The following is a 14,012-nucleotide window of genomic DNA, read 5'->3' as shown; positions in this document are numbered from 1 at the left end:
CGGGAAGGTGTGTTAAAAGGTGTCCGAGTAAAATGTCTTGCCGTTACACACTCTCGTCGCCTCGCTTATCGGCCAGACGAGGGAGTTGCATGGAGCATCACGTCGATGGTCAGCCCTGGTGAACAGATTACCGAGGCCTCAGACCTGTTTTCACATCTGCTCTGATCTGTTTAGTATCTGTTTTCAGAGGACAAGTGAGTGGGATGGATGGGAATGACACCACACGTATATTTCTGCAAGCCCAGCACAAAAAAAAGAGGACTCATAGTCTGAATGAAAATACAGAGAGGCGCCACTCTTCCCAGTACTGGCCACTGTCCTGCAAACCTGTATTTATATCCAAAGTCATTCATCATAGCTGGCTGATTTTCCTGTAATAATAATAATAATGAAAAAAAAAAAGTTGCGAACTTGATACCACACTGCCACCCTGTGGACAAAATCGGCGTAACAGGAAACTGAGGCTCTGGACCTCGACAAAGCACACTTGAGGGGAAGTTAGCTCACACACACACAGCAATATTCCCATCAAGTCAGTTTATTGAGCCATACAGATATTTTTAAATAAAGTATGGAACAGAAGATTGCAAATTCAAAGGATCACTGTATGTACAGTAAGTTTACATTAAAAAAACATCCTCGAATAATGTTGGTGACGTCTCCCACCAATAGTATTAAAATTATCATCAGGTGCCAAGCACATGTAAATGAGAATTTTTTTTTTTTTTTTAAATACAAAGCTTGCAGAATTACACTCATTTACTTTTTGCTCAGAATAACTGGTTTATCAGAACTGCCTGATGCATCTTTGCCAGCCAAAGCAGTGGCCAAGTACATACATACAGTACATACTACTATACTACCAACCAGAGGGCCACTTTTACCAGTGATAACCTAACTGGGCAACACTTTCAATGAGGCGTCCAACAGTGGAACTAAGTCCAGGTGTACACTTATACTGATACAGCAGACCAATCTGACTTCCCTATATCCAATACACACGATCATCTGACCACGCAGTACATTGGATTCCATGGGTTTAGTCAGAGATCTCACTAGGAACTGTTGGGTTCAGCGTTCTGTCGGACACGGGGACCCTGTGCAAAAAGGATGGCTCGTAACTCCCGCTCGCTTATTATGGGATGTTATTTCTCAGTAGACAGAAGAGGTGTGCTGGAGCGTTCAGATCCGATGTAGATGGAATCAATCAGGCAAAGGCCTAACTGCAGATACAACTCGGACGGACCAGATTTGGACATATTCATATGGGTATATCCAATAACCTGAATTCAGGCAACGATAATCTAATGTGACATGAATCAGATTTTGCAAGAAGTCAGGCATTTGTCACAAGAAAAGGCCAATGTAAAGTTAAACAGGGCAGAAGGACCTCATTTGTACTACACACAAGATATGCATAATCATATATGCTAAGTAGCACAGGCTGTAATAGCATGTGGTATGTCACCATTTGTCCCAATAATGTCACTTATAAAATGTGTAAATGGCACACTGTGGTAGTATGTCAGCTGCCGTATGCTTATGAAGGTGCTATGTAGTGTTTATGAAGGTATTATATAGTGCTTACACAGGGCCCTTTAGAGATAGAGTTAACCCTTTAATAACCCCTGAAATAAGATGTGCAAGCAATAACAAAACACCGAGGATAAATCATCAGAAGACATTTTAACCCTGGGGTACAGAGCACAACAGAACAACAATACTAATACAGAATTATCACATTGAATCTGCTCTCAATGATGTAACTATGGAAGAAAACCAAAACTTTCAGCAATTTACACGACGTGAACACCTACTCTATGCACAATTACAACAGGTTTTTTTTTTTTCATTAAAAAATCGTTCACTGAAAAACTGAATATTCACATTTGGCAGTACTACTCTGGTATGTTTCGTGAGTAACCTGGATTGACAGAGTATGCTGTATTATCTTGACCCCGAGCTGGGCAATTCCAGCCCTGGAGGGGCCAATGTGTATTGCAGGTCTTTGTTTACACCAATTACCCTGGCTAACTGAGCTAACTGGCTGTATACCCCAATGCTGGTTCACTCTGGTTCATTCGATCTCAGCCACACATTTCATATAGGGACACTATTACAGTCTTCAGTTGTCATTAGTGTTCTTATCAAGGGATGTAGCCAAAGTGTCAGATGGCATGAAATCCAGAAACAGATACATCCTTTTTTGCCCACCGCAGACGTGTTTGGCACAATGAGAAACGTTTGATGTTGCCTATGAACTGAAATGTAGGCTAGTGACAGGAGACTTATCCAAGCATGTTTCAAACCAGCCTAACGATGATGAATATACTCACAAGAATTATATATTAACATATTTAATATATTAGTTTTATTATATGTATATATATATATATATATATATGTATGTGTGCATGTTTTAATATTACTGAATATAGATAACTAATATATTCATATATATAATATTCGACTTTTACATTAAAAAATCTGTCATTATACAGTACATACGTATATCTGCTTATATAGGTCTTTGACTTCTTTGTAATTTATCATTATATATATATATATATATATATATTATATATACGCACACACACACAACCCATATGTTTCAAGAGGGGAAACGAACAGTGGTCTAGGACAGTGGAAATCGACAGCTCAAATCATACAGAAGAGCTGAAACTCTCTATGCACAGAACAGCTTCAGCGCTGACTGGTTTGATCATTTTCGTGAGATGACAGAGACAGGCCCTTCACACAAACTCACTAGCAGACACCATACTGGATAACCCACATATGAAGTCCCACATTTAATACTCAGTAGATTCAAAAGACTGTTAAATCAGTAGCAACGGATTTTCTTTTTTTAAATGGCAACCGCCCCTCTTGTCTTTTCTGGCACCACATCTCCCCCTGGTGGAGCCATTGAGTTACAGCAGCAGAACGCAAAGGATCACAGCTGTGCTGGGCAGAAATTACACCGGAGTGGTATGGAGACGCCAGGTAAACACCTTTGCCACGTCCACCACACCACACCACACCACAGCACACAACCATCACTGGACACTAGAGTTAGCGTTACGCCGCGCGTTTGCTTAGCCAGACCCCTTGGCGAGCCGGGCAGACATTTCACATTATCCAAAGACAGACCGACTTTCCACCGAAGAAAAAAATCAGAAGGTAAGGGTGTGGGAAGCACCACCAGTAGTCTGTATTCATATAGTTACCTGAACGCCCTGCGGACACCACTTCCCTCAACCCAAACTACAGGAAGAGTAGAGCACGAGCGAGTCTGGGAGGGTGGTCGGGCAGAGGAGGGTGGCGGTGATGCTGCTGGTGGGGGAAGGTGGAGGAGAGGAAACCGAGGAGCCAAAATGGCGGCAGAGGAAAGGGTTTAGTATAGACTAGAGCCCCGTCAGGTCCACGATGGCCTTGATGAAGATGGCGTCGTCGCGGATGTAGGAGTTCTTGGAGTCCAGCTTGGCGAGCGGGCAGAAGAGCGGGCAGCCGCTGGCGATGTTCATCTCGCTCACCGGCCGCTGGAAGGAAGAGGAAGTGACGTCGGGCCGGAAGGCGTCGATGATGTGCTCCCGGTTACTCTGGTCCAGCAGCATGAGCGTCACCTGGAAACAACCGCAAGAACAACTGATTGGCCCTCACACCAGGGCCAGCAGAAAAGCAGGAACGCCATTGGTCCTGAGTGACGGCACTGCCACCAGAAAATCATGAGCGTCATCAGACAAGGCATCACAGCTGACAGAAAAGCGAGAACGCGATTGGTCCAAAAAAAGAACCCACTGTCAACAGAAAAGCCGACCAGCCTGATTGGCCCTGAAACCGCACCCAAGAACAAGCTGGAACGTGACTGGTCCAGACGCTACAACCAAGGAATCATTTGCCATAACAGCACATCACTGAAAATGAAAGCGCCACTTGCTTCGACTGATTAAAAGTCCTCGGACATGAAGATGGGACATTTATTCCCCGCGGCACACATGAATATTTCAGACATAATTATGCCGTTCATCATCAGACACTACAAGTGTCTAATTAAGAAAAAATATCAGCTTAACACAGTTCAGAGTCTGAAATTATGCAGTTACCAGCATATACATAGGGGGCCCCTCGGGGCCAAGTTTGGGAGCCCCTGCTCTGCAACCCCCTCTCTCTCTCTCTCCCCGTTAACCTCACCTTCTGGTTGAAGGGCCACTTGAGAAGGGCGTCGCTCACTCCCCGCATCACCACGAAGAACAGCGACAGGTGAGTGCCCCGCCCTGTTCCGTCTCCATTCAGGTAGATCCGCAGGCACATTTTGTAGCCATATTTGTTGGTGTAAAAAGCTGGAAATGAATGAATGAATGAATGAATGAATGAATGAATGAATGAACAAACACAAAAACATAAGATGTTTTAAAAAAAAACGATAAAGCAGCATAAATCGAATAAATATTCCACTGATGGAAATTAACTATTTTTGTGTTTGTTGGTACAACACCAAAAACCGACATTACTGCCCGAAGGCTACTACCTGCTATTACCCAGAGTGAAATACACAGGCTATATTCTTTGTAGGCCTACATAAAATCTATTTATACAGCTGGATATTTACTGAAGCAATTCAAGTTAAGCATCTTGATCAAGGGTACAACAGCGTCGCCTCATCTGAGACTCAAGCCAATAAACTTGGAACTGCAATTACCCTGCTATTACACTGCTACATCGCCGCACCTAATCAGAACAATTATTTCCTTCTAATTGATTATTTTGATTAATTACTACAATTTTACAATAATTTTATTTTATTGATATGAACAATTACAAAACATCCAACAGTAACATTGATGTTCACCAATACAGGCCAATTCGTACTTTGAGAAGCAATAATGACATAAATCAAACAAACCAAGCAGCTGTTTGCAAAAGCTCCAATGGGGTTGATCACGCGAAGCACAGATTTTGTTATCATTATCGTCATGGCGTTAGTCCGACGCACAACCATTTTAACATTTTGCCGGCAACTATAACATCTGTATTTAAGTTTTCGTATTGTCTGTGATGTCTGTTGGTGTAACTGACTGTCTGTAGTGTCCTATTGTGAAATTCAGCTCAGCTATTTAAAAAAACCCGCTTCGATTCCCCCGTGTTGGATAAGGCCTGTCGTCACAGCGGTTGTTAGCAATTTAAAACATCGGTAAGAAGATTGTGTTTAATACAAACGACATTATAGCGAAGATATTTTAGAACTTTTATTGTTAATGCCGTAACAGATAAAATTGCAGAAAACTTTTAGAGAACACTTGCATTTACCTGGACCACGTGTTTTAAGACACTGTCAAACAGAAAGTGGAGGAAACCAGGTAGCATTTCTACCGGTGGATTTTGTGGAAGCTACCACCTGTTGGTTTTAAGCGGGGAAGTAGCCTACAGTGATACAATGATTATCGGTTTAATTTCCGTTCAGTACCATCTTTGTTGTTATTTTGCTTTTGAATGTCTTTCATGACCAGGGCCACAGAGGGGGGGACAACTGGGGCACTTTGTCCTGTTTTAGACATCTATATCACTATATCAGTTTTTCACCACCCCACCCCCCCCCCCCCAACCCCCAACATTATTTTCCAAATATTTTCCAAAAATCAAATGTGTTACTTTAAGGATCATAGTCATTAAAGAAGCTCAGTCATCCCCTGGTCACCTCCAATGGCCAATGAGAAGCCAGGATCCCCCGAGAGCAGTGAGCTGATTGGATAGGAAATATCTGACCCTGTTAGTACAGGTCCCCCCAGTCACCTGGAGAGAACATGGCAGGGGCCCGGCCAGCCACGGCATCCTGCCTCTTCTTGGTGAAGTCGGAGATCCGCCAGACGAAGACGCCGTCGAAGGTGGTGGCGGACATTTCCCGCATCCTGCCCTCCATCTCGGCGATGCTCAGGTCCTTCAGCCCCACCGTCCTCTCCAGCTGCCGCACCTGTGTGGCACACACACACACACACAAACACACACAGGCACGCACAAACAAACACACACACATACACACGCACACACACGCACACACAGCACGCAACACGCTCGTTCAGAGCGTTTCCCCCTTCCCAGACACCGTTAGCGTTCCAAAACACTACGTAAACACACACTCCCACGCTACACACTTACACAGTGTTCTCGTTCGGAGTGTTTACGCCTCCCTGGTACAAGTTATCCACCCAAATTAGCACACAGACACAGGTGCATGCAAACAGGACACAGAACCGAGGTTTCTAATGGACATACTATAATTGCTAAGGATCCCCTCCTTTTTGCTGAGGGTCCATACTGTTGCTAAGCGACGCACCTTGTTGCTGAGGGTCTCCACCTTGTCCAGGTCCAGGCGGTGCTGGCGGCCGTTGGCCTCCAGCGTGGTGTGCGAGCGCTCCACCTCGCGGTTGAGCACGCACACGATGTTCTCGAACGTGCCCGTCTTCAGCTCCAGGTCCTGGCAGCGCCGGCTCAGCTCCGCCACCTTGGTCTTCTCGCCGTGCAGCTGCAGCTCCAGGGCCGCGCCCACCGCGCTGGGCAGCACCGGGGTGAAGGAGGTGGGCAGCGGGGCGGGGCAGGGGGCGGGGCCGACCGGGGCGGGGCCGACCGGGCCGGTGGCGGGGACGCAGCCTCCCTGCGCGGAGGGCACCTGCGTGTTCAGCTGGCCCAGCTTCACCTCCAGGTCCCGCAGGGACTGGTGCAGATCCTGCACCTTGAGGCCGGCCAGCTCCAGGCCCTGCGGCTGCAGGGACTCCAAGTTCACCTTCGCACAGCGGAACAGAACGCAACAGAATGGAACGCAGTGGAATGGAATGCAGTGGAACAAAATGTAATAGAATGTAGCAGAATGTGCCTCAAAGGAAACACACAAGCAGTGTTCACCAACATACAGACATTCTAAAAATCGGAAAACCAAAATGACGACTCGAGTGTGTTAGTTTGCACTTTTGGGTTGCAGGTTAAACACGAGAACTTCCACGCAGAAATGGAACATAATGCAATATGTTTTGTAAATATGCTGTCTGTTATGTTATGTTAAAATATAGTAGTAAATCTATTTCACTGCAGCATATTCTACATAAATCTATACTTCAGCACTTTGAAGCGGTAATATATTTTCAGTTTTATCACAGTCCCTGCTCGAGGGTAGCAAAGGACTAATCTTGCTCTGGTGATTCCACCTATCAAGTGATTATAGTCTTCATCTGTTCCTCCTTGTCTTTATAATTAAGTTGCCCCAGTTCTTCTCATTGCTGCTCAGTCTTGCAGTCCCCTGCCTTGTGTTTGCTTGCTACGCTCTCTTGTGGTTTGCTTTTTCTACTTACAGTAATTTTTGTAGTTTTCACTCAACCCATTTTTATTTTGTTCCTGTGTTTTTCTTGTTCCTGCATTTATTTTTGTTCATTAAAGCACCATTTATCCTTACAGCTGCCATGCTCCTTCTGTGGGTGTGGGTGGTACAGCAGTAAACAGAGGCAAAATTAGCCATTCCACATTGGCCAACCAAGATAAAACGCATTTAAAAAGAGCAGTTAGCCTGTTAAACTGTACATCTGATTCAATGGACATACTGTAAATTTCTGATCTGGCATTCCAAATAAAGTGATAAAAATGAAGAGGAGAAAAGGCAGCATGGAATTCAGTAAATATGGCAGGTGCCGGAACCTTGAGGCCCATGATGTAGTGGAGCAGCAGGTTCAGGTGTTCGTAGGAGCAGGTGCGCTCGTGGTCATGAATCTTCTCCTTTTCCACCTCAGAGAGAGAAGCAGCAAACACGCATGTCAACAACGTGTGTGTGTGTGTGTGTGTGTGTGTGTGTGTTTGTGTGTGTGTGTGTATCGAGTAGAAATTTCATAAAAACACACATGCATTTACAAAGTAACAGTACACAAAAATAATACGCAAACCAATATACAGAGGTATGCAAAAAATTTGGGCACCCCCTGTTCAAATTGCATGTTTCGTTGATTTTCTGAGTGAAAATTTTACCCACGATTATTTTTGATCTTCTGAATTTAACAGATTGAAAAAAATACGTAAATGTGGCATGTGCAACAGTTTGAAAGGCCTTGTTTGCCAATACTTAGTAATGCCTTCTTTGGTAGAAATCCCAGCTTTCAGGCTTTTCTTGTAGCCAGATACAAAAAAAAGTATTTCTATTCTTCATTTAGGAATTATTTTCTTTTCTTTTTTGCAGCCCCTTTTTAGTTCTGAAATCTTGTCATCTTGCATGTTTGAGATCTCCCAAACAGATTTTCATATATTCATAATATTCAAATATGCATGCACAATATCCAGAATATTCAAGCCTAGTGCCTTGCATACGTAATATTACTTAAAATAAATATAAATACATTTTTGATTTAAGTACTTACTAACATGTCACAGCCAACAACATGGAATCTGCACGGAGTTCTGAATTTGCTGCAGATTTTAATATGATCCACATACTGTTACAAGAACAGAAATAAGAACCGTTGGTCATTATGCAATGCGTTACAAATATGAATTACCCACAATCCTTTTCATCACGCTACCACTGAGTAACGGTCGATGACAACATTATTGTTTTTATTCACTAATTCGGTTTTGCATTCGATTTTTTTTTGTGTCAAGCATTTTCCTTTCAAAAAATAATCACCGATTGTTGCTGCCAAATATTCTAAACACTTTCAGTAAATGATGTGGCATTTCCATACGAGGGACATTATGTAAATATAGGTCATACTTCCTGGTCAGTGATGCAGAATACTTGCCTTCTCTCTAGGAATCTTTTTCTTGGCACAGCCCTCACAAATCATGGGGTATTTAGGACAGATCTCGTCGTGCGCCTATAAAAACACATCTGTTACGACACTGTAACTGTAAAAACGCAACATATTCATTCGAGGGTATCTAAGCTATATTTTATTATTCACTCGCGTCTCGCCGCGCCCGCAAATCTTTTCTGTAAACATTTGCCATTTTAATTTACCGTCAGCATGCGAAAATAACAGAAGTAAATATTTCGCTGGCGCGATCTGTTCTTTTTAGCGCTAGAAACGTCACGCGCTAAATGACACACGGCGAAGCAGCGCTTCCGCACCTTTATGCTCTTGAAGTGAAACGGCTCTTTGCAGTACTTGCAGTTCAGGGTTCTCTCCGGGCATTCCCGCTCGCTGTGTCGCTCCTGCTCGTTAAACCGTATGAGCTCTTTGCAGGAGGGGCACGGGACGATCATGAACTCACACTTTCCCTCGTGGCTGGACTGTAGAAAAAGGACAAACAGCAAACATACATACAACCGTGATCCAGTGCAGTGGCCGCATATTTACTGCCTTCTCCATGGCAAGGAACCCGCCCCCCGCCCCCCACCCCCCACCCCCCACCCCCCTTCAAGTTGAGTAAGCACCATACTTGAGGTGATACTAAATGAATCAGTCAAAACCAACAGGGTCGAAGTGGTTTAATTTAAACAGGTGCGATTGTATTAGGTGTCTTAAAAATTACAGTTGTCATATTACAGTAGTTTTTCACTATGACTGTTTCTAGTCTTTTTGTCAGCCAGCAGACTGTTGTAGGTCAGTGGTTGAGCTGGATGGGATCACTATATCCATTTGAAAGCCCCACCTGCATCAGAAGATGTAACTAACCACTCTAATTTATCCCTGCATCCCTGGAGCCTGGACAGACTAATCTCACATCAAAGTGCCTGGCTGGTTGAGCTAACAGTACAGCTTACACGGAGGAGCAATTCAGTCAGGCCCCTGGTACCATAATGTCATGAGAGGTCTGGTGAAACCTAGCCAGGCCAGGTCTTCAGAAGCGAGCGAGAGAGAGAGAGAAGAAGACAGCCCTCAGACCTCGTACTCTTTAATGCTTCCTTTCCAAGCGCATCCCTCGTTGAGACAAGCTGCCGCCAGGGCCTCGACTTCTCTACGAGCCGCATTGTCAGGGAAAGCCTGGAAGGAAGAGCATAAGGCACATCCAATGAAGGGAGAGCCGTTAGCATTTAGCCACTTTGACTCAGTGACACAAGCCTAAATAATGCAGGGCAGAAACTACAGTACCAAGGAAGAATTAGGCTGACAGTCGTGAAGTCTGAATAATGCTGAATATATACCGTAAACAATAGCATGAAGGAGGAATTCGGCTGACAGTCGTGAAGTCTGAATAATACTGAATATATACCGTAAACAATAGCATGAAGGAGGAATTCGGCTGACAGTCGTGAAGTCTGAATAATACCGAATATACTGGAAACTACAGTATGAAGGGAGAGTCATTTGCATTAGGCACTCTAACAGCAATAAGGAAAAGTGAGCAAGAGGTACTGTAGGACCGGAAAACTTGATGATGTTGCTCATTAGAAGCAATAAATAATGGGTTTTCTGTGAGAGGGGCTGATAGGAGGTGGATTTCAGAGCTCGCCAAGCACAACTTTAAAAAAATCTCAAGCCCCGGACGTGAATTCTCACCATTCTCTACGGTGAAGTGTTTGGTGACGTTGGGCTTTATAAGCACGAGTACATAAATCACAACTAAGTCACCACAGCAACCACATCCTCATCCTTCTTTTTTGAGACAGCAATTTTAGAAAACATCAGTGGATACAAACTGACGAATTAGTCAGTCCAGCAAGGCTTTTCAGAGTGATTCTACAGGTTTAAGTTTTGCCTCATTTCAAAATTTTAGTAGCAGTTTTAAGTTGGATTTCGTGATGGGTAATCTCAGAAGTGTCTAAGCATAGCAGGAAATAGAACTGATAAATACAATATTTTATATGGCACGGATCAAAAGCACTCACGCAGCCTTCTTTCAGAATAGATGTCGGCTCCTCAAATATGTCCTCTTTAATGCAAGCACTGCACTTCTGTGGTCCAGGTCTGAAGACAGAACATGCAGGATTTATGATTTCCCTAATTATTTTAAACAAGTGCAAGCACATGCACGCAAACACAGATGCAAGCATGTATGCATGCACATGAGCACGCCTAAGCATGCATAAACACTTTCACATACACGCAGGTGTATGTGTAAGTAGGCATGAGCGCACACACGCACGCGCACACACACATACACACACACACTTGTGATTGTCACACACAGCCAGTAGAAAAGACATGTCTATGTCACATTTCATACGCAGAGGTGAAAATAGGCTGTGATCTGGCATTAACCCACAAACTGTTGTGGTGTAACATTGGAACAATTGGAATATAAGTTTTTTTTCTCAAACCAATTCAGTTTAGCTGAAATGACTACTTTAAGAATATGTATATATTAAAAAATTGATATTAAGAATTATTTGAAAGGAACAATGAATACAGTACAATGAATTTGTCACTGTGTTAATTTTGGTCTTGAAGCATACAAAGGACTCCACAGTAAATTGAATTTCATGCTTTATAAATTCTGGTTAAAGCCATCCTTTCTAGTGGCAGTTTATGTTTTAATTTCAAAATGAATTCGCTGACAGTAATTAGGCTGAAAGCTTCTTTAGTCCACCATTTAAGATTTTAAATATTTTTTGGCCTAATCTCTCCCAAACCTCCTATTACAGAGGTAAAGATGTTTAACATTTTTCTCCAGAAGTCAACTTTAATGAATACTAAAGTGGTCTTAACTCAACTTAGCAACACGCTTATCACACAATGGTAGAACAGATAAGCAGGTCGTTTAAAATTAAATTTGAACTTAAAAAGTGACGCTATGCTATATGCCTTCACCACCTTAAAAAAGGAATATTATCAATATAACATTTAACAACTTACCCCACAGTTCTGTTAAAGCAATACGAACAGAAACGATGGCCACACTGCGCCTGAAACGGCCTCCTCAGTATGTTCTGGCACAAATTGCACAGGTGTTTGTCCTCAAGCTTGTTCGCTAAAATTTTCTTTGGGAAGCCCAGTTTGTTGCCTTCCAGAGATGAGGGGGGCGATGGGTCCTGCGTAGCCATAATCCCCCGCACACTTGACCTGGTGGGATCGAAAGACACAATGCCACCCACATTCGTTCAGAACGATCGGGAAACGCAACAGATGAAAAGAAACAGTTTAAATTTAACAATGCACATTTTGGATGCCTATATCGTTTGCTCAACAGTAGAAATGGTCAACATTTGGCCAACTTAAACAACCGCCTAGTTCTATATTGTTCTATGTCAACGTTCACTTTATCTATTGAACCCCATAAAATATTATTGGGGCCATAACCATGGCTTTGTCATAATAATAATAATAATAATAATAATAATAATAATAATAGTAAAGACATGTTGCTTCTCCTATACTGTAAACATGAACAGCTGATAGGAATGCCTAATTGCAACTCTGTGACCCATCTCAACACAAACGTTATTTTTCGTATAGCCTACCTGTGCAGCTGCCCCAAAGCAGTGTATACCTGTGCAGCTGCTTCTACCCTGTTCCTGGAGATCTATCGTAATCTAGGTTTTCATTTCAACCCTGTTTTGGCACGCCAGATTCTATTAATTAGCACCTGAACTAGCTCTCTAGCTGTTGAATGAGGCGTGCGTCGTTACGGTTGGAGTGACATGATGGCAGATCTTCAGGAACAAGTTGGGGAACCACTGTCCCAAAAGATGTCACAGCTGTAGCGCATCTGGCGTATGCAGATTGCAGACGCGCGATCGACCTGAGGAGTCGCTGTTGCTCTTTTGGGTGGGAATTCTTGCTGACAGAGCTTCCCCAGCAATGAGCTACACTCACAGAACCGTGGCTATTAGTCGCTCGCTACTGCTCGCTGCCCAGCTGTCTGTCAAGAGCTGTGTGAACATTGACAGCGACACACGGCTAAATCCAGGATCATATTCCGGACAAATTGACAATAGCCTACACCAAAAATGAGTCCTTCGGGGGAACGTCCTGTCCTCGATTGTTGCGTTGGCCATGATAAACTACACACTTTACATGATGATACAGAAAAAAGTTCAGTAATGATGGGATTTCCATTTATTAAGACTAGGCTAATACTGGCCTCAACCATCTGCATGCATAGCTGTTTGATATTCTCTCCTCTCAAAGCTTTATATCACCCGGTAGCGTATTTGACTGCAGGGCTATCATTGTAAGTCCTGAGAGGGAAAACACTGCAGGGCCCTGCTTTATATTTTCAATTCAGATGTTCAGCGAAGGACCACATAGGTTATTTGGCTAACATATAGGCCTATCTCGTCAGGCGATTTCCAAACAAGCGCTGCAAATTATCTAACGTTAGGTATGTCAACCCAGGGTTTAACATTGACTTTCCCTGTGTTGTCATTACGATAAGCGATTTTTTGTAACCTATGAGACGGCTGCCAGAAATTTTTATTTACATTTTTTTTTTAATCTTTTCAAAAAACGTAAGTCAGATCACAGTGAAACTTACCAGCATTGGAATCATCATCTGTATTTCCACCGAGAGAACAGGCTGTTCCTTCGTTGTCGGCAGCAGCAGCACCACTCGCAGTTAGTGTTGTCGGACAAAGTGTGCGACTAATGCCGAAGATTCCTATGCAATGTAAAATGATTGCTGTGTTAGCAATAGTACAAACGGTATGATATGTATCCAGCAATATGGTGGGTAGCCTCACAACAACGGACCACCAGACCTGGCGCATATCGCCTACACTGCAGTAGCATTTCTAATCTCGTCGAAAATATACAGTCGGAAAACTATACATCATAGAAGTGCTTACAATCAACTACACACAGTATTTATAACGTTATAAATCTGGAGTAAAACGGGTGACATTTACTGATCCCCCAAAACCAGCAAAACGAATTTTTATTTTTAATGTCATTTTGTTACTGGTATTAGAAATATAACTGCACGTGTTCTTTAAATGGAACCTACCATAAATCATCCCGATATCTTACATCTAATTGTAAGGGGAGGAGAACGTAAAGCTATCGTTTAGCATTACTACATGTCAAGTTGCCTAGCTACTGTAGGCTACATCAATTTTACAACCAGAGCTATTTATTACCAACGTAAACATCCCCGTGCCG

At 43.1% G+C, this 14,012-nt stretch overlaps 1 protein-coding gene across 3 annotated transcripts; it reads right to left on the bottom strand.

Annotated features, from left to right (window-relative positions):
- Positions 1 to 520: 520 nt before the first annotated feature.
- Positions 521 to 14,008, bottom strand: LOC118213211 (TNF receptor-associated factor 2-like). 3 transcript variants are annotated; one of them, XM_035392007.1, is made up of 13 exons: positions 13,858 to 14,008; positions 13,391 to 13,512; positions 11,769 to 11,986; positions 10,802 to 10,880; positions 9,858 to 9,956; positions 9,101 to 9,262; positions 8,772 to 8,846; positions 8,391 to 8,465; positions 7,681 to 7,767; positions 6,332 to 6,778; positions 5,791 to 5,968; positions 4,192 to 4,340; positions 521 to 3,623 (listed from the first exon to the last, which is right to left on the bottom strand). In XM_035392007.1, the coding sequence occupies exons 1-13, from the start codon at positions 13,865 to 13,867 to the stop codon at positions 3,405 to 3,407; spliced, it is 1,920 nt and encodes a 639-aa protein (XP_035247898.1). In that variant the 5' UTR covers positions 13,868 to 14,008; the 3' UTR covers positions 521 to 3,404. The 3 variants fall into 3 exon arrangements, with proteins under 3 accessions (XP_035247898.1, XP_035247899.1, XP_035247897.1); XM_035392008.1 differs by having other exon boundaries at positions 11,769 to 11,975; positions 13,390 to 13,512; positions 13,858 to 14,007; XM_035392006.1 differs by lacking the exon at positions 13,858 to 14,008 and having other exon boundaries at positions 13,391 to 13,842.
- Positions 14,009 to 14,012: the final 4 nt, after the last annotated feature.

Source organism: Anguilla anguilla, chromosome 14, assembly GCF_013347855.1.
Source record: "Anguilla anguilla isolate fAngAng1 chromosome 14, fAngAng1.pri, whole genome shotgun sequence".
NCBI classification, from domain to species: domain Eukaryota; kingdom Metazoa; phylum Chordata; class Actinopteri; order Anguilliformes; family Anguillidae; genus Anguilla; species Anguilla anguilla.
The sequence above is the reverse complement of the archived record's forward strand: the minus strand, read 5'-3'. Positions and strand labels throughout refer to the sequence as shown.